Raw genomic sequence first — 21,155 nt, forward strand, 5'->3', positions numbered from 1 at the left:
CATTTTTTTTAAAAACTTTATGAATCATAATAGTTCTTTGCAGTTGTGATCTATTGCAAACTAACACGTGCGAAGAGCTGCTTCAGAAGGAAGATGCAGAGGTGAAAGGTCAAAAGATGAATGCACCAGAGAGTGAAACGTTTTGCTACCGGTTACCGGTTCACTGTGCCTTCTGCAGTTGCGTCTGCCAGTATCCTTTCTGTCTGCTCGTCTTGCAACCTTATCTCTGCATCAGGCCACCTCTGATGTATGTACAGTTCCACCTGTCAGTTGGAGTCTGGAGAATTTTCCCATTACCGATTAATGAAGGGGACTTTTAACAGCAGGGCGGCATGTTTTGAGTTCTCATGGTCAGTGTACACAGGAGAACATGACAAACGCACTCATATCTTATGTATACTGCACACAGCGCACAGGCTGACGTTTTGTGTAGGTGGATGACACAGTTCTAAAGGGCAGCCCAGGCTGTCTTTGAAAGTAGATATGAGATGAAATGAGGCAGAATAGAGCACAGGCTGGATTCTGCTTCTCAGGGCTCTGGAATGAGGAGCTGGTAATGTATCCACATTTATGGTATGATTTTAGCTTTCACATTTTGTTTTACTGTCTGAACTGCAAACCTTCAATTAGAGTTTTAAATAGAAGGTGTTATGAAAGAAGTAATAAGTCAAAAGGCTCTTTGGGCACGGACTATGCTGTAGAGTGCAGTGTCAGAATTGCAGAGCTGCTGCTGGATGAACATTCAGATGTTCCCTCATTCACATCAGACTAAAAACACCCTTAAATCGCCTGTCCTCTTCCCAGTGCACTAGAAATTTACAGATTTTTTTATGTAAGAAGAAAGAGACACTTTCCAACTTCTCATGTTTTGTAAGCATGACTATAACAGATAATTCACTGGACTTGTCGTTTTCCAATATAGATTTATTATGCACAAATATATTGTATTGGATATATTAATTTTCCTTCAGATACGTCTGTAATTTCTTACATGCATGTTTTTACAAACATGTTTAGCTTATACTTCTTAAACATGTATTATTAATACTCATTTTGCAATGACATTCACAAGTTGTCTCACCAATGTTTGCTGTAAACACTTTGAAATGATTGCCTTTAAATAAGCTATACAGTTTATTATCACTGCTGTAATTCTCTATACATACACCTGTGAAAACCTTTAGTTCATCTAAATGTAATCTAGTTCCTTCCACATCTACTTGTTTAATTTCAGGGAAAGGTTTTTATGCTGGATGCAGATTTTCTTTGCAGATTTAGGAAGGACACTGCAGAAACAGAGAAAAAAATTGGTGCAGTAAAGTCTTTTATTTCAAAAACAGCTTTTGGTTGTCACCTCTGCAATATGTCAATAGAAACAGACACTTGTTATGCACTCCAAATCCCCCGTACAGTGCCTTCAACGATATTGCATCTCTGCATTAGCTATGGCTGTGCTGTTCTTTGATGAACAGCATCATTTAAAAAGCAATAAAACAACCTAAGTATTTGCTTCTACATTGGTAAATAAACAAACGGCTTGAACAGGAGGGGTCAGCGGTCAGCGGTGAGTCACCACGTGTTCGCTGTTGCTGCTCTTCCTCTACTCACACTCCAGAGCAGGCAGGTGGGCAGTGTTTGGGCCATTCATTTTGCAGGAGAGGAAGGAAAACTGTATTTTGCCGCTATCAAACATAATAAGACCAAACACTTCTCAAAACCCGTTGCACTAAGGCTGTATGAGGAAATCAAATCTGGGCACCGCTTACTGAAAACCTTTCCCATCACACCATCAGGATGCAAGCACAGAGGGCATGACCATTTGTGTACCATTTTTATAAATAGAACTGAAAATACCATCGACTCTCAGAATCTCCCAGTGAAGGAATAAACCTTTATAAGCAGATGTGCAATTATAATGATGTTCTGTTGATTTTGGATGTGTGCTTTTAGTTTCATTTTTAGATTGTATGTAAAGCTGGAATCAGGGGTAAGCGTTGTTCAGTGTTGTACACTACAGTATATTGGGGATTGTGACTTTAGCAAGCCACGTTCAGGAGATTTATGGGGTACAGCACTGCGCTGTTAGATATTTAGCTAGTGTTGGTGAAAGTTACTTTTAAATAGTTTTCCATTACAATGGATAACTTTTCTAAATCGATTTTAAGAATAAAATGTTACTTTACATAGTAACTATACACACACTACAAAGATAACTGTAACTGATGACTTATTAAAGTTAGCTCTCGACTTCCTGTTTGTTTTAAAAGACCTTAACTTATCACTGTCATGGATTACCGCTGAAAAGCAACTTCCCCCACTCTGTGTTCAGCATGATGTCACACAATAGACAAGTTGGTGGCAGTTTTACAAAAGGAAATATAGATAGTGTCGAAGTCTTGGAGGTTAAGCTTCTAGGACTTACTTTGAACCGAATGAGCAAGATGAAGAACATGTCACCTTCTTGTTTTTAATCTTTCTGATGGTCCATCGATGTTGTGGGGAATGGAACAGCATAAGATGCCACTTGGCTCAGCAATCATCTTCCTCTAAATTCTTCTTATTGCTCCCATCTTCTGTTTAAAGCACTTTGCGGCACTCCGGTTTTACACAGCTTTGCGTTGGTTTCTATAGCTGGTATGATTGGAGTGACCGGCCACATTATTAGGCACGGTGTCACGGATGGTATCTTTGTGGATGGCTTTAGCTCTGAAGGGAACACAGAGTGTTTCTGTCAGCTGGGCTACAGTTTGAAGAGACTGAGAACTGATGCCTTCTGGGCTCCCAGCGGTCTCTTAGCCTTTAGCTCTTTGACCATTGCTGATCAGGACTGTCCTTTCTACCGCCACATCTAACTAGCTTCCATCCGCCGTCATGCTTTTTAGAAACTTTCCTGAAATGTTGTGCATTCCAGCTGTTGTCTGTTTTAAGCGGATGGCGCATGACTTCACTTTATCTACTCCATCACTGTAGCATTTTGTATTGAATGCTCTGCACATATCTATTGGGAAATATCCTGCAGAAAGAAACAAAGAACATTTAAAAGACACAACACACTGCCATTACCACTGGAAAGCTTGTTCTGTTGTCTGTTCCTTTAATGTGATGCATCTAATCTTCTTTTTTGATTTTATACTCGTGCTAACCAGTTTTATTTCCTCACAAGACGATTCACAAACACCTCTTCAAGAAATATTCCTGCCATGATATTTTAGTTTTCTGTTGCTGAAACTGGCGAGGCTGCAGGGAGATTACTCTTGCCACCCACATGTCTGCTTGCAACTTGTATGAATGTCACCAACAGGCAGGAAGGGCACAGATCTACCCCCAGTCTGATCAGGTCACCACTAGACAGAAAGATCGGTGGGAGGGCCCGTAAAGCAGAGGAGTGGAAGAGCCTGCCTCTCTGATATTTCTGCCAAACCTTTCAAAGGTGCAGCACTTGCTACCGTGGTTAAGTGTTCGCTGTCAGAACAAGCCATCGTAATGATGATATTTGGCCAATCAACAGTTTTAAGTCATTATTCTGAAAATGTGAGAAAAGAATTATAGGCTTTCGGAATCTCGTTGGAATCACTGCAGCAGCTTTAGCACCTACAAAGATACGTTGTGTTGTGAAAGCCTGTTAGGGTACACAGCAGTTCGATGAGTTCATGGCGAATTGCGGAACCCCTTTTAGAAAGCATGAGAGGAATGTGTGATAACACAGTGGAAACGCCGTAAAAGTGCAGCACACAGATTGCCGTGGAGCACCAAGAAACCGGTGCCGGTGTCTTATTAATGACCAAAAATCTCCTCGAAGTTCACCAGCTGTTTGATCTGCTCCGTCTGCATGGAGTGCCTCCGCAGCAGCATCTTCTTGGACTTGAGATCCTTGGGAAAGGTGGGAGCCGAGGGAATGAGGGGCTTGGGTCCCCCAGGGACAGCGCTGGCTGGCTTGCTGCTGTTGCTGTTGATGGCCCCAATGTCCGGGATGGGGTGGTGGGGGTTGAGAGGGGGGAGGTATCCTGGCCTGGTGTGGGAGATGTGATCCAGGAGCAAGGCTCCCGACCCCCTGCGCTCCAACATCCCTGGGTGCCTCCGAGCCACCTGAGCAGCAGACACGTTCTCCAGAGACTCCCGGGACCCAGACAGCGTGGAGTGGTGCACCGAGACGAGCTTCTTCTTCTCCAGAAGGCCTTTGCCGTCCTCCGCGTGGCTGGTGTACATGGGCAGCTGGGAGTCTGAGCTGTAGTGGTCCATCCCGATGTTCCTCCTCTGTACAATGTTCCTCAGGCTGGAGACAGCCAGGTTCTGGATGCAGTCGGGGTCCTTGTCCACAGGGATGGCGCCGCAATTGCGGCTGATGTCTGGGTGTGAGGCGGAGTGTAGCGAGTGTAACTCATCGTAGGACATCTTCCGGGACACGCCCCCTCCCCCGCCGGGAGACTGCTCGAACGTCTTACTCAGGCCGCCCGCGTCTTTGACATCAATGCTCTGGTGACGGGCGATGGGTGCCTTGGGGAAGGCCAGGCCGTTGATTCTGAGGGACAGCTCCTCCTCGGGGGTGATGTCCGGCAGGTCCTCGTTCAGGGAGGTGGCTTTGTTCTGCTGCAGGAGCAGCAGCGAGGGGGGGATTTTCAGCCAGGGTTCGGAGTGCAGCCGCTGCAGGTGCAGGAGTTTCGCCACCCCCCTGGCTGGGCTGGGCTTCCGAGTCGGGGAGCCCGGCTGGGAGTTGGCGTTGGTGGTGGCGGCGTGGGGGCACTGCTCCTTGAAGCTGAAGATGTGCTTCTCTGGCTCGGAGGTTACCGGAGAGGTCTTGAGCTCGATTTCCGAGGGGGACATGCAGGGCACCAGCGAGTGGCGGTCTTCCAGATCCGGAGGAGGAGGGACGTTCAGGTACTGCTTGGTCATCTGCCTCCCCGAGGGCAGCTTGTCCGTGGTGATGATGATCACCTCCTTCCCTCGCGCCTTGCACGCGTCCAGCAGGACCTTCAGCGTCTCCTTGTCGTCCGAATTGACGGCGTAGACCAGGGCGGAGCAGCTGGAGTGGTCCTCCAAGCTGGGGTCGGCGCCGCTCTTCAGCAGCAAGGACACCACCTCCACCCCGGCCCTCTCCAGGCAGGCGTGCATGAGCGCCGTCTTCCCGGACTTGTCCTGGATGTTGGGGTCGGCGTTGTTCTCCAGCAGGTACTTCACCATCTTGGCCTTGCCGACGCTCTGCTGGTCCACGTGCTTGGTCTTGCAGGCGATCATCAGCGGGGTCTCTCCGCGGTCGTTGCTCTCGTTGATGTAGGCGCCCCCCTCCAGGAGCAGGCGGGTCAGGCGGAGCCGGCTCAGGTAGACGGCCTTCAGCAGGGAGTTGCCGTCTGTCCGCACCTCCATGGCGTCCTCCATCCTGGCTACCCGGTCAGGGCCTCAAGCTTCATCCGCACGGCGCAGCAGGACCTGAGCAAAACCAGGAATGAGATGCCTGTCAGTCCCCAAACCTTTCCCCCCACGTCTTGTTCCACCTAGAGCACAAAGTAGCAACGGGAGACCTCCCAACGTCGGGTAGGCTGGTTCTCTACATCCCAAGCCCCGGGAGTCACCTTGAAAATGAAATACAATCTTATTTTAGCTTATTGATAATACGTCTGACCTTGTAAGTTCACACGTAATCTATTTGAGCTAATCACTGAATGTTCCCTTTTGGAAGTATGGCAGATGGTTTTCACCTGCGCTGCCTTCAAGGCTGGCTGTCGGTTCCAGAGTGCACTGCGCTGTACTGTCATCTATTTTAGCATGGTTATCCTTGATGGCTTTTTTTTTTCCCGACTAAAATGACTTCCATCGCGGTGGAATTGGTGGAGGACAGGGAGCACAATCTATTGGCCTGTGAAGACGTTTCGATGGAAACATTAGAAAACATCAGAACCGCGGCAGACGATGTCTTTTCGAGTCCACTTTCGTTTCAGGTTTATTCAAATCGCTGTCCTTTAACCCGACGGAAAGTTTTCTAGGTTGGGAAACAAAAGCCCAGTCTGATCAGGATATATCAGCTGAGCCGCGAGCCGCGGTACCTCTCGTCAAGAGCTCATTGTCTGCTTCCGCACCTTTCAGAAAGTCTTTCTCTGCTGGTAGAATGTCATGTCTTGGCGCACGAAAATTAAAGAAATGTATAAATGCGGGAAAAGAAAGGAAGACATTGAAAAGCGCTGAAAGGGTCAGGGTTAAATGTGACCTCACTGCAGCCTGTCGCGTAGATACAATGTGTGTGGGAGTAAGACTGCAGGGATAATGACTCTTTTCAAAATAATATCCTGCCATTCAAAGCTCTTTGTTGAAGGTGATTAAAAACTCAAGGTGAGGAATGTGTAGAAAAGATGGAGTGGGCTTCTGTGTGCAGGAATGCTTGTGAAAGGAAAGAGCGTTATGTCTGGTCGTATTCCGACCTTCAGTTCTCCTCCACTGCTGCCGATACTTCGCTGCTTCGCTTTGGGAGTTTCACTTTCTTCCCATGCGATCGACCTAAACGTGAAACGCCCCAGTGGGACGGACAAGAGGGTGAGAGGGCTGTCGTCCCTGCTCTGCGGGAACTTGCTAGACTACAGGAGTAACTCCGAATTCCCGGGCACCTTCAGCAGGAGCAGGGCCAGCGAGTAAGCTGATCTGCACCAGATTCCGAGCTGGGGAATCATGGTAGGGAAACAATGTACCTCACGGGATGAATGAAGGACTGAGAACACGTCCCAAAAAGGGGACACCTGAAAAGAAGTATTTTAACGCTTTGATGTGAAGGTGTTACATTGGATTGAGCTGCAGCCTTGCACTGCTTTAAACAATGAGACCGATCTAGCAAACTTTTAATAGTTTGCAGAGCCGGTCATTCAATTCGGGAGTCCATTTTAAATCCCATCTCTATTGCACAGTGTGCTGGAATAATGCGATAACTCTGTTGGACAATGGACCTTCTAAACCATTTCTCTTTGCTGACTGGTTCTTTGCAGGAATGATTGATTTGCTTATTTGGGCAAGAATAAAATAATCTTTAGCTGCTGTTCAAGGCTTTTAAGATTCTAAAATCCAAAGGCTTGAGTCTCTCTAGGTCTAGACCTGGGGAATCTGATCTCTCAGTACAGGGTCTGCCCTCAATTACTTAATTAAATGTATCTGGATAATAGCTCTTTTTCATTCCTTACAGGTCTGAAAATATTCGAGATTGTTTTGTCATGGTGCCCTGTAAACATTTAGAATGAGATTTTTAGCAATGCAAAACTGTTCAATTCAATTAGGAAAATAATAATTTCAGTTATTGGTCAGTTAGATGGGTGAGAGTTGGGTGAAATGACAAGCACTAAGATCCCTAGGAACAAGACTGACAATTTTACCACTAGAATCCTACTGTATCTAATGAATAATATTATTGATAGAATATTACAATATATACAATATACAGGGATGCACAATCCTGATTCTGGAGGGCAGGTGCAGGTTTTCATTCCAGCTCAGTTCTTAACTGAAATCAGATGATTACTGGCCTACCTGGACCAGTTAAACAGCTTCTCCCAGCTCCTAAGGTGCAGCTGCTTTGAAGAGATCTAGAAAACCTGGATATGCTGTCGCTCTGGGACCAGGATTGTGACACCTCCGCTGCATATACATCTCTTACTATGTCTAGGAAGGTGTTCTGTTAGTGGTGTATTTCAAGACACTGTGGCTTAATTTTGCAGTCTAAAATAAAGACTTCTAATCATGATGGGTTAATACTGTTATTCTGCTTTATAAACATATTTATTTAAGGGTCTTCTAAATGCACCTTCAAAGCTTATATTGAGTCAGCTGAACTGATTATCCCCATTGCTCCTGTGAGTAATTAGTCACCTGCTGTTTGTGTCTCAGCTGAAAAAATAAAACAACACCACAAACAGTCAGGCACCGCTTAGTACAACTAACGTAATAACCGACTAAACTGATGGAAAGAGAAAAGTCAATTTTTATTGAGCTAAAATCTATATCCACCCATCATTTATGAAAATGATCATAATATATATTTTGGAGAAAAACAATATAACAATGGATTTATGCATTTGTCTTTTCCGTTTAGCTTCATCAGATAATTCCCTTCTGAGTTTAGCCCACTTTGGTCTATTTTCTTACTGGGGCGGGAGGAAACATTGCTTTGCTTATAGATTACAATAGACAAGTGGTAATAAATGTTTTTGATGTTAGATGACAGAGCTAACAGGAAAATGTTTCAAATTTAACTCCAGTGTCTGTTTTTTGCCATTAATAACTGTGCACAGAGTACATTTACAATGGTTTCAGATTTCTTTAAGAGGAGATTTAGGGAGCTACTAAAGAACATTTGTATATTTCACCCTGAGTTTGCCTTGAATAAGATAAACGAATCACTGAGCCCCAGTCCAGTCGGTCTTACAGGTCACCCTGAATCAGGGGTCTCCAGCCCTGGTCCTGGGGAGCCCCAGTCCAGTTAGTCTTACAGGTCACCCTGAATCAGGGGTCTCCAGCCCTGGTCCTGGGGAGCCCCAGTCCAGTTAGTCTTACAGGTCACCCTGAATCAGGGGTCTCCAGCCCTGGTCCTGGGGAGCCCCAGTCCAGTTAGTCTTACAGGTCACCCTGAATCAGGGGTCTCCAGCCCTGGTCCTGGATCTCCTGGAATAATATTTCCTGAACTTCTATTTTGTAACATTACAGAGTTTTATAATATAATATCTCACTGTGGTTGCTGATGTTTTACAGCGGGTTGGTACCCACACAAAGCTGTGCATCATTTCTCTGTGATTTGTGTTTTTCCATGGAAGAGAAAAATAAATTCACAACAACTGAATCACACTTGTTGAAGGCTCATCAGTTTTTTTCACTCTGCTGAGCAATTAAACCCCTTGACACGTCCCTGCTGTATCATCTAAATGAGCGCCACTTTGCCTTCTGGAAATCATTTCCTTCGATAGGCTTGGAATATTCTATAGTGATGTTTTGCCCAACACCAGTTATTTGTTTACCTGCTGAGTAATGCTGATGTTTTAAATGTAGTTATGCACTGAAAAATATAACTGTGCCCTCAAATTACGGGATATATTCCTTGTGTTTCTTTCGGCTAGGTGAACTAATGTTTGCATGTAAAACACCCGCCACCTTTTTTTCTTCTTATGAAAATTGCAAAAAGAAATTTGAAAGCTTTCAGGAAAATTTAGAAATTTAAAATTAAAATGAGAAAAACACAAATTTAATCAGATGAGTTAATCCATCGGTCCCTTTTCAAACTGCTTTATCCCATTCAGGGTCACTGGGGGGCTAGAGCCTATCCCAGCAAGCAATTGACACGAGGTAGGGTACGCCTCGGACGAGACACCAGTCCATGACAGGGCACACACAGACACAAACAATCCCACCAGAGTCAACCTCGCCATGTCAATTATCCTGCCAGTATGTTTCTGGACTGTGGGAGGAAACCCACAGGAACACGGGGAGAACATGCAAACTCCACCCAGACAGCACCCCAGGATTCGAACCCGGGGCCCCAGCACTAAAAGGTAGCAATGCTTCCCACTGCGCCTCCCCGGAGTATTTTTAACCATTTTTCCTAAGCATGGAGCAAACCCCTTCTTCTTTCACAGAAGGCTGACCATTCTCTGTGAACTGCGGTGAGGCTCCTGAAACAGGCAGGGAAATCTCTTTTCATGTGCCTGTGAAAAGCTAATGTGTGCCCGGAAAAGCAGCAGGAGTGATGATCCACAAACCTCAATCAAAGGTCAGTGATTACCAATGGCTTCTCTAAATGTGTAGAGTCCCCAGTTAAGTCCCTTGTGTGCTCAGTTATTCACTTATGCACTGCAATTGTGGAGTTATTTCAAATAAAAAGAATCTGAGAGAAAACCACAAGTTAGGTAATGTATCCCAATTTGTCAGAGCACCAAGGCAGAGAAAGTGACAGAGGAGCTGTTCCCAGGTGGCTGGAGAAAGTAAAACACTATCCCAACAGCTACACCTCACATCAGTCAAACATCAGAACAGAGAGTCAATGCTCAAGGCCACAGCTCTCGGAACACCACGATTACAAATCCTGAAGTCCAGACAACAATCACAGCAACAAGCGTTGTTGCAACCGTGACACTGAAATCACTTCTGAGTCAACAGCAGTATGCTGTCCCCTCAGGAGCTGAGGTGGTTACCATCTTCCAGAGAAAGAGAGCAGATGTTAACTGACCTTCTTGTTTCCTGCTTCCTGTGTTTTAAAGTATCAGCTAACCAATCACCTTCTCAAAACTGGTCAGGTGACTGAGGGCAGCCATTCCTTCCCCACAGACTTCTGGGTAATGTGGACCACACAACGATCTTAGTCTGTCCTCTTACAATTTGTAATACCTCTTGACTGACAAATTCCTCATGTACCACCCATCTGTCGAAAACATGACAGAACCAAAACAAGTACTCATAGAGCAATATATCTTCTAGAATCATCTTAATGATGAGGGGTTTTGGGGAAAGGTGAAAATTGAATTATAAAGGGCAGGGCAAACAACGTCAATGAAAGTCGCAGAGCATACAATATAATTTAAAAAAATAAATGATTATTTGAAGCAGTTATTGTCAAATTGCAGGCAGTGGGCAATCTTGTTCCTCCTCATTTATATTGATAATCTAAATTCTGGTTTTTAAACTAGTCAAGTTTGCAGATCATACCAAGGAAGATTAGCAGATGCTTTTGGGGGCAGCAAAACAAAAATCAAAAAGATTTAAATTAATTTAACGCAAATGAGAAAGTAGCAATAACATGAATGATAAATACAAAAGGAGAAACACTGAGCTAGAAGAGGCTACTTATGTAAAAGACTAAGTGTTTTTGTTGACGCATCATTTACATCTTCAAAACAATGAGGGGAAGGAATTAAAAGGAAATCACAATGTTAGGACAGTGTAAGCATATAATTTAAATTAAGGGATTCTGTTTAAACTGAATGATACACTAGTGAAACCTCATTTAGAATACTGAGTGCAATTTTGGTCACCATGTTATATAAAGAAATTGCTGTTCCTGGATTAGTCAGGAGACAAAGATACATTCCTGGCATGAATCAAAGGAATGCCCTACTGTGACAGACTAAACGAACTGAATCTTTTTAGGTGAACGGAGAAACTATGAGGTGACCTGTTTCAAGTATTCAAAATCCTTAAAGTCAAAGAAGAGGACTCATTTAGAAGCAAAAGAGAAACGTGAACCAGAGGACACAGATGGAAAATATGGGGAAGAGCACTTAAACCTGAGAACAGTGGGAAAGTTTTACACAAAGGGTGGTGGGAGTGTGGAACAAGCTGCCCAGCCATGTTGATGAAGCTGGTACAATGGCTGAATGAAATGATGAGATCATATTATCAATGGACTGCTAAAAATCAAATAAGCTAGAAATGTCAAATGACACCTTTGTGTTTCTTATGTTTTTATAGGTGTGTCTTTTCAGATACAATTTCCAGATTGCATTGCCTGAAAGAATAAACCTTGGGATTTTATTTGCATTGGTGTCATCCCAACTTTGTGTTTGTTAAAATAGCAATATAGATATTTGGATTTGCAAAGTTCTTTGTGAATTGTACTGAATTATCACACTTCTCTTCAGTGTGCACTAACAGCAGATATAATGTGAGTCAGTACTGTGTGCTTGTTTCCACAGAGTAAGTGATCAACCCACACCATCTGTGTGTATCAGTCATCTCTCTGAGCTACGAGGACATCATAACTAACAGGAGTATGAAACACAACCACAGTGAGGAACTGTGAGGCAGGTGATAAACAGTAAAGACAGGACTTCAGAGACATTTAGAGATAACCTTCACCCAATTGTTAAAAAAAAAATGTAAGCTGGAAATGTTACATTGTATTTCCAATATTATAGCAGGCTGTTATTGTACCAGAGTTTACATAGTGCAAGACAGATCCTGATTTCTTGAGGTTTTAGAGAGACCACACATACTACTTCTCTACCTGTTCAACAGCTGCAAGTAGAATAGTTTAAAAATGTGAGTAATGAGGCACTTACCAGTGTAGCTTCGTCATGAATCCTGTGCAGAGCACTTCAGTCCCCGGCTTGTTGCATGTTACATCTTGCCAAATGAAAAGGTAATCCAGCTTTGAGGTTTGTGGTAAGTCTTATACTTAGGGGTAAAAGGACAAGAAATGGATATCTTTCCCGGAGTGAAGTGTGTCTGTGTGTGTATGAGTGGGGTAGAACTCTACTCTAAAACTACTGGTTCAAAAACAAAACACTTGATGTTTCACATGGCGGGGTTGTAACAGAAGCCCACAGCTCTGACTGTAAATGTGACAGGTACTGCAATTACAGGCAGCATGAGAGTGGGCAGTCAGCTGGAGGGAGTCAGGTTGTCTGCTTTCCTGCTCAGCGCAGAGGTCTGATAAGACCTGAGGGGGCGTGGTCTCAGTGGTGATTGACAGCCTGGAGCCATCCAATGGGCTTTACGCTGTCCCTAAAGAGGGGCCGGACAGCAGAGGAAGGAGGGTGTCCCCTCAGGTGGAGCTGGAGCCCCGGCAAAGTTTCTCCACTGCCCTGTCCAGCACACTGGTACTGAACTGAACAGTGGAAGTGTATTAAATACATGATGTCAAAGAGTGCTTTGTGCTTCCTTCACATTGGCTGTCTGACAAGGATATAACAGCAGGTTTTATTTCTGAAGAATCGAAAGTGTGTTATGGCAGGGTAACTCCTATCTAGTGAATGACACAAAGGTATTTACACTGATAAACTGGCATAGCCAGACATTGCTTATTATAAGTTCACAACCTGTCTCATATGTACAACTTGCAGTCCCAGAAGAACCAGTTTCTTTACTCAGATAAGATGACTTCTTTTTTTGTGAGGGGAGATGCGGGACCTTTTCTTTTAACAATCAGCTTGTGACTTCTTTTTTGATTCTGACATTATTTTAAATAAGAAAACCGACACCTTTTCTTGTCCTGGAAGGTGTTATTCTTTATTTCTGTAAAGGAACAGATGAGAGGTGGCTGCCATTATGGTAATGCGGTGCGTACTCTAATATTGCCAGCGCAGTATCAGAGTAATATTGCCAGCTTTCCGCTTACCGGATGTCCAGGTATCTTAGGTCAGGTCTTTGGTGTGCCTGTTCATGCTGATAGAGAAACCTAAAAAACCCTTTGTTATTTACACAAAATAAAAAAAGTCTACTTAGCCTGACTCAGTGGGCGGTTTTAATGCAATGCAATTAAAAAATTGAATTGTCGGAATTTAACACCTGCAAAAGAAAATTGTCCATAAACACTGGATTCAACCCATTATGGCCACATTACATTACTGGATAATTGTGTTTAGTGACACAGTTCATCTTGAGCTGTCAATGATGCAGGTTCATTGACATCAGAACCACGGGATCAAGTCTCTACTTTCCTGAGCAAGCACCAGCTGGAGTGAGGGTTTACTCCTGCACTCCGTCCTGGGCTTGTAATCAGACCCAGTGCGAGCGGTAGAGTCTGGAGGAAAAGGAGACTTACTGAGGAGCAAAGAAGCAGGGATTTATTCATGCAGAAACAGGGACAGTTCATGAGACGGGGAACCCTGGAAGAGACACAGGTATCCAATCCAAAAAGGAGTCAGGACACAGTCCAGTAGTCCACCCAGCGACGACGCAAGGTTAAAATCCCCGGGAAGGGGAAACAGAGATTCGACAAGACTAAGGGATCACGGGGTGAGGCCCTCCAAGCCCCGGGCCCAGGATGCGGGAGATGTCGGGGATGAGGCCTATGCCTACAGGCCACGGACATGGGGCGCCCTGGTGCCAGGCGGACCTCATGACATCCATATGCCAATGCTGAGCCCTGGGCATGGGAGGAGCTGGGATTAAATGGAGAGGCAAACAAGACACAGCGGGAGGACAGAATCACAAGGAGGTAGGGAGAAGAGAGTAGTGGAGTGCCCCCTAGGGGATGGATGTCGACCGTGACAGTTATCAGTTAACCACATTTTTAGCTTTACTCTATTCATTCTCTATGCTTGTGAGAGCTCCTCGAATGTAGCTCTTCATAATAACATAAGAAAGGTTACAAACGAGAGGCGCCCATTCGCCCTGTCTTGGTATTTAGTAGTTAGAAGTTAGATGACCTACAGATGTCATCCAGGTGTTTCTTGACAGAGGTGTCCAGGGTATCGGCTTCAATAACACGCCTGGATAGCTTGATCCATACTCCACACTTTGTTACTCCTGCGGGTAACAAAACGCCTCCTGTGGTGAGCACAATTGTACACAATACTCTTAATGAGGCCTCGGAAGAATGAGAAAACATCTAATTTTTTTCGCCAAAAAAATTACGAAATTAATTGTCAAGAAAGAAAACACAACGTTTCGGCTGTGGAGCACTCACACCCAAAGAAGGCCAGAACATTGTTTCCTTTCTGCTCAGCCAGAACTTTGTTTCCTCTCTTCTCTTTTCAGCAGGGAATAAACCTGCACTTGTTCCTTTGCAGCCTACGCACGCTGACACAGCTCCCTACTTGAACTATTTTTAAAGGTAGGCAATTTCAGAAGGAATGAAAAAGCACAAATCACCGCACTGGATGGAAGAGTAAACTCCTCACCAACACAAACACCTTCCTGCCACGTGAATTCTCTCCAGCGCTGCCCTTGAGATTTCGCATAACAAACTGTGCAGGCTGCTCGGGCTTGAACCTGCAGAGTTTCATGCCTCAGGACAACAGCTTCAGTGAGCTGTGGGTACATAAAACGTAATCGATGGGAAGAGGACAATGTGATTGAGAGAGTACCAGTTTACATTTAGGGTGCCGTCCATAATGAGGACATCAAGGCATTTCAAAAACAGATACTGTACACTGAAAAATGCATTAGAAACATAAAGTATACAGACTTTGGATATAGATGCGATAGTCTGGCCAGGAGTGTCTAGTGGCTGCAGAACACCTCTTTTAGTGACCGATGTCAGTTCCTGGGACCTAGTATGACAACATCCAGCGGATAAAGATCATCCTCCTGACTGGTCATGGTCACAGACAGCCAACAGTAGACAGACAGACAGACAGACAGACAGCTACCACGGGTAGTTTGTTTTTCCAGGTCCAATGTAGAAGATGTATGCTTTCAATGAATAGGGTCAGCTTTGCTGGACTAGGGTGTGACCTGAGGCATTAACACCTGGAGGAGTGAGGTGTCCCTTGGCAAGGTAGCAGGGTATCATTTCTCCAACATACATGCAAGAGTGGAGTCTAGATAGAACAGGCTGAGTCTCATGTTCAGCATGCGCACTAAGAGCCTGCAGATGGATGCATAGTCTCTGAGGCTGACGGGGGAGGGCAAGGAAGGAAACAGCAAACCCGGCTGCTAGGGCGTCAGAGATGCTGGGTCGATTATAGTGAAGCGTCCCTGGCCAAACCGGATCGGCCGGCGGGGTTAGAGAAGAGAGAATGTGGGAGAGCGCCAGAATGAGAATGGAGTAGTTGTGAAGCAAGGTGGGACTGGAGAGCTGGGGACTGGTGAAGTGGAAGCTGGGAGCCAGCTGGAGGGAGCTGGAATGAGCACTCCACTGTCAGGTAATGAGTGCGATGAGGAGTGGAGACGAGAGTGGGACAGCGCGCTGCTGTGTACGCCCTGGCTTCCCGCACTTGAGCGCCATTGAATATTTGTGGGATGAGCTGGGAGGCAGTGTGGCATCTAGAGCTCAGAGACCAGTGAACAAGTACGTGCAGATACAGAGTCGACGAGAAGAATGGAAATCACACAACACAGCCCCTGCAGTCTGCGACAAAACATGCATCCACAACTGGTATTCCAGTGGAGGCCACAAAATGCAGTAGCCTTTGACTTTCCCTCTGTTGATCAACCCTACCGATGACAGTTGTCCGTGTACCTGCTAAAATAAAAAGATGGTCAATTTCCTGATGATAACTCTGCAAGTTTTCGGCAGTTGTATTTTCCTAGAATTCTCAGTGTATTTCAAGCATCCATCCCTTTTCCGAGTGCTTCTTTCGTTCAGAGCCCATCCTGGCAAGCAACGGGCACCAGGCAGTGTACAGCCTGGGCGAGACACCGGCCCAGCGCAGGGCAGACACACGCGCGCGTGCGCTCACACCTGGGACCAGTTTTCCAAGGAGCTAAGTCATCTACCACTATGCTTTTGGACTCTGGGAAGAAACCGGAGCACCCAGAGGAAACCCATGCGAATGTACACACCCCACACAGACAGCACCACAGGTCCAGCATGGAGCCCAGCACCGGGCTGCAGCAATGCTAGCCACTGCACTGTTGCCACCCCGGTGTATTTCCATTCATTCATTTCAGTTTCCATTAAAACGGAGATGTAAAAATCATTGTTGGGACATTCCTATCCTGACGCCGATCTCCCTGTGCGGTTACAGAGATCCTGGTGTCTGCAATTTGCAATTTCATGACTAGAACGGACAGAAAAAAAAATGTGGCCATTACCTAAAGCAGGTTTAAAACGGACCTCATTATGACATAGCCCAGAAAAGAAACAAGACAGTACAATTTCTGAGTTTATGCTATTTTTGTCTGTCAGAAAAAAAATGTATTTGATTTGAACGTTTATCCATCTTGCGATAATTCAGTATGCTTAAAAAAAATCATTTTAAATAAAGTAAGTATGTGAAACTCCGGTGATACATTTTTCAGTTTTCAAATGACACGGCCCTGATTTTGCCATGTCCTACTTCTGTTCTATATATAAGTCTCTGATTAGGTTACTTTGATCCCCGGAATGACCAGTAAATGGCTGGCCGCTAATGGAAGTGAAAGAAGAACAGGAGTAATGAAAGGCCTGATGTTTTCGATCACGGAGGGGGAAGAGATGTACCAGGAGGGATCAGTGACTGGTGCCTTACACATCACCTCTAATTACTGTCCCTATCGGGCCCGACCAGCAGGCCTGTCTCAGGACAGGAGCCACGTGACTTTACATCGATGGCGTCTAAGGAGCCCTCACCCTCACCGAGCCGGCCTTTTCTTAATACACTGAGCTCAACCAGGCTCAAGAACACAGGAATAAAAAAGGCACGCTGGGATAGGTGCAACACGGATTCTGCACCAAAATGTGAAAGGCGTGCACATCTACCTGGGAGTCAACAGCACATTTAACGTACTGTTTGCCACCTCCTCTTAAACTTTGGGCCAGTGCCAGGCACTGCCATGAGGCACCGGGAAGCTCAGCACAATTCCACACTGGAATGGACTGGCAGCCGGGTGCTGAATTCCAGCGCCCCCTGTGTGGTGTCTCAGTGCTAAAGCAAGTGGCTTGCGTGCACATCAGAGCATCTCCTGCTAGTGTTTGAGTGTCCGAGATCCTTGGTTATGATGAAAGCTGTGGACATTCCTTTAAAAGACTCGAGGCCAAACTCAGCTTTTGTGCTGTGGTCCACTATTTCCATTCTTGCTCTCCAAAACCATTACTCAGCTCGACAGTTCATCATCAACTACATTGGGAAAGCACTACTTTAACTGTAACAGATGGCTCTTCTCGTGGCAAGATGTATTTGGTTAGGAAAATGTTATATGACCCAAAACAGGGATTAAATTAAAATAATTTTGTTATAATCTTAACTTTAAGAACCTTGAATGAGCCCATCCAATGCAGCAGTTACAGACACAGATTAAAAAGACTGGGGGGGGACAGTGATATTTTCTTGTGTTGTGTTTTATCAGAGCAGGGCAGATTAATTGGCCACTGGCTCACCCCTTCTTTCCCAAATGGCTGACAAACTAGACAGTAATTGTAAAATCGGTGATCCCAGAGTCTAAATATACATTTTCCAGGTGCCTGCATTTCCAAGATAGCTAATAACAACCCATTGTGTCAACTGAAATGTTAAGAACTTGTTTATTATTCATACAGGTGTGTGGATGAGCTCCCCAGCACTCAGCTGTAATCTCAGTATAATGAGATAACCCTAAATTAAGTCAGAACGCCACTCAAGGTATGCACTGTGGAAGAAATTGCTCAGATGCATTTTAAATTCAAAACATTGTTCAGATTAATCAGCGAAGGGTCAGTCTTGATGGAAATGCTTGATTTGTCTAGGAGACGGTGTATGGATTGCTAATCCATGAACAGAGAATCAAGTAAAGCTCCCTCTAGCTCATCAGATAAAAGAAAACTGTGGATGGGCACCAACAAACACGATAATTCAGACAGCAATTTGTAATAGAGATGATGCATAGACAACCAGTGATTAATTAAACATCTTTGGAGAAATGATGACCTAATTGAGTTCAATATTAGCTTAATTGGACCAGTTTAACACTTTCCAGTGATCTTCACCTTTTGATGATTTAACCATTTATAAATGTATAAATATAAGTGCTCATATGTTGTAGGAATGCTTCCTGACAAGAAAGTAACTGAAAGGTTTTCATTGTTTCAATATTTACAGGCAGTGAGGCTTAGAGGGTACAAAGACCATTTTTATATCCATGTTGAATATTCTGATGTGATTAGGTTATACAAAATGGCTTTATACAAGATGTGCTTATATTGTTTTATTAGTACATAAATTATTCTTAGACATTTCTCAAGGCTGGTGAGTAATATACATTCATAGAATAATGATTCAGCTACAAAGAATGACTCAAAAGCTTAATTAAAAAACATTTTATCTGGTGTAACTCAGAAAAGCAGTTCTTATTTTCTTTTGCATGAAGGACAGCTTTGCAGAGTACGCACCTCGACCGTGGCAAAGATTTCAGATCTCCCCTCTGGCTCCGAGAAAAACCCTCGTTCTGCCCTCTCATGGCATTGCTCCCTTCTCAAGGAGGGAGAGGACTCTTGTCTTGATCTTCGAGGTTTTTGCAGCATGTGGTCTACCTCTTCTTAGCCATCTGTGATGCCACGTGGGGCGGCTCAAAAGAGGAGTACAGGGTCCAGGTGGGATCCTGAGGAAAGGAGCGCCCCCCTCACACAAGTCTTGAAGTCAAACTTCTTTATTCACTGGAACTACATACAGTAGCAGCTCGTATCATAACGTTCTGTCTGAGATGGTCAAGACACTGGCACAGGCATGTGTCTTCAGGCACATGTGTGTAGGTGGCCCAGGGACTGTAGCCTTATGCCCTGTTACTGCATTGGTGAGCCAGCAGCCTGCACTGAACCTATGGGACTGGTGAGGTAAAAGCACAGCTGATCTTCATCCCGCAGGTTGGTTCAATAGTGCATCACCCTGTGCAGGGACAGACTTCTTCTCCCAGAAGTCACTCATCCTTCCTGGTTCGGTGCTCTATTTATGTGGGCTGGAGCAGGCTGCACAGCTGATCGCCACTCCGGTGATTGCAGGCCTCTAGCCTCTTGTGAGCTGCGCATCTGTCCGCCATCTGAGGCAGGGGGCAAGATGAAAAAACTTCTAAGATTCCTTGGCGAAAGTACCATCTCTCAGGGAGGTGGTCTCTCGTGGTATCACACATCCTTGAGTCGCATTCCTCTTCAATTCGAGAAACAGTGTGCAGAAGGTTCAGAGTAAAACACGAACGAAATAACAAGTGCAACATTTGTCATTGCAGACAATAACCTGTGCCACCATTTCTAAGATACTCATAATCACTCTCACTCTCCCATCCTTGATCATTGCAGGCACTTTGACATCAGCTTTTGGGGAATCGTACAAGCAGTTTTTTCCAGGCCAGATGCCCAGATTTAAACCCAGTTCATAGAGCTCTGCTACTGACCATAAAGGGTTAAAGAGACCTAAAAAAACCTGCCTGGAGTTGCGCACCTGATGCTATACCGTATTACTCAGGAACAGCATGAATTTAGCAGAATGCATTTGCAATCCAGATCATGGAGTACTTTCGAATGAGTCATGCTACAACAGGACATATTGAAAGTGTGGCTGCCTGTTCTAAGCAGGCGTGCTTCATTCGCACTCGAATCAATGGGAGTCAGCAGCCCAGCTTCTTGCGGTTGTCCCTTGGGATACAGAACAAGGAAACCTCCCTGGCTCCAATCACAGCTCCAGACACACACAAGGGTGCGGGCAGCTCTCTTAACGTCCGGGACGAAATGCTCATTAAGATTCACAGCTAGATCCGCTTCAGCTTTTGATTAGCGGCAGGATTCATGATTTAGATCTGAAAACCCAGACTGGTAAAGGATGAGAGACGACTTTAAATTTAAATTTAAACTTAAAAGACAGTTATATGTATACAGCTTTAACCAAATTGAAAAATAACAAGCTACTTAAAAAAAGGCTTTTAAAATCTAAAACAGATTTTAATCTTTATATCGCTTAGAAACCATCACCCAACCCAGGCGTCTCTGAAAGGAGTGGGAAAACCGCTGTAGAGGAGAAAGAGAAAACCCCCTAACTCTGCATCCTTCTGAACTGAAGATACAGTTGGACAACGTTCAGGTGCTGAAAGTAAGTTTAAAACCAGAAGGGGGAAGCAGACCACTATTTCAAAGTAATTATTTCAAGAATCCCACCCAGCTGCTTCTTGAAAGCAGCCAGAGCTCAGTTCCAGAAATAGGCAGAGCAGCTTATTCCCTCCTCCCGCCACCCTTTGCGTACAGAAGTACCTCCTGTTCTCCGTCTCAAAGGCACTTCTCCCTGGTTTCCTCAAGTTGTCCGGCTTGCATGTCATTGTCGGTTCTGAAGACGTCAGGACAGTGAGCGATTTCTCCCATTTTGATTAAATAAAGCTCTATACCTGAAACGATTGCTGCTGTCTAGTAAAAAGCAATGTTTCTAATAAGGGCGCTTTCAGACTTTCATCCCATTACAGTACCTGATGCCATTATTAACAACACGGAGATAACCAGGCATTTGGTGCTCAGGAGATCCATTTTTCAACCAGGTCGCGACTGATTGAAAAAAAAAAACACTTTTATTTGCAAGCCACGTAAATGCTAAAATTACCGAAACTGTGAGGCAAACCGGAGAGCTAATTTACTGGAGTGTTTAAAAACCTCTGGCATTATGAAACTGCCCCCATTTTCCATAAGGATAAGTGTGCTGCAAAAGAGCAATTAAGAAAAATTATTAACAAACATGTGCTTGAGCTGCCAGCTGAACGCAGTGATTGCATCTCTTTACACTGAGAAATGTCATTTCAATCAGCCAGCATGTCTATTTTTATTACCAAATAAGCTCTGTTTTTAAATGCACCCAGCCAGCTTTGAGCCTAGATCACCCTGAAGC

The 21,155-nt window shown here is 44.7% G+C and overlaps 1 protein-coding gene across 1 annotated transcript; it reads right to left on the bottom strand.

The window, feature by feature from the left end:
* Window positions 1–964: 964 nt before the first annotated feature.
* ankrd34bb (ankyrin repeat domain 34Bb) lies at window positions 965–12,352 on the bottom strand. The gene is made up of 2 exons (XM_015363230.2): window positions 12,015–12,352; window positions 965–5,424 (listed from the first exon to the last, which is right to left on the bottom strand). The coding sequence occupies exon 2, from the start codon at window positions 5,371–5,373 to the stop codon at window positions 3,775–3,777; it is 1,599 nt and encodes a 532-aa protein (XP_015218716.1). The 5' UTR covers window positions 5,374–5,424; window positions 12,015–12,352; the 3' UTR covers window positions 965–3,774.
* Between the last annotated feature and the right edge of the window lie 8,803 nt (window positions 12,353–21,155).

The sequence above is a fragment of the Lepisosteus oculatus genome, chromosome 3 (genome assembly GCF_040954835.1).
Source record: "Lepisosteus oculatus isolate fLepOcu1 chromosome 3, fLepOcu1.hap2, whole genome shotgun sequence".
Classification (NCBI taxonomy): domain Eukaryota; kingdom Metazoa; phylum Chordata; class Actinopteri; order Semionotiformes; family Lepisosteidae; genus Lepisosteus; species Lepisosteus oculatus.

Bases quoted from the DNA above. Each gene is read 5' to 3' on its own strand.
- ankrd34bb (XM_015363230.2), bottom strand. From the start codon at position 5,373: ATGGAGGACGCCATGGAGGTGCGGACAGACGGCAACTCCCTGCTGAAG.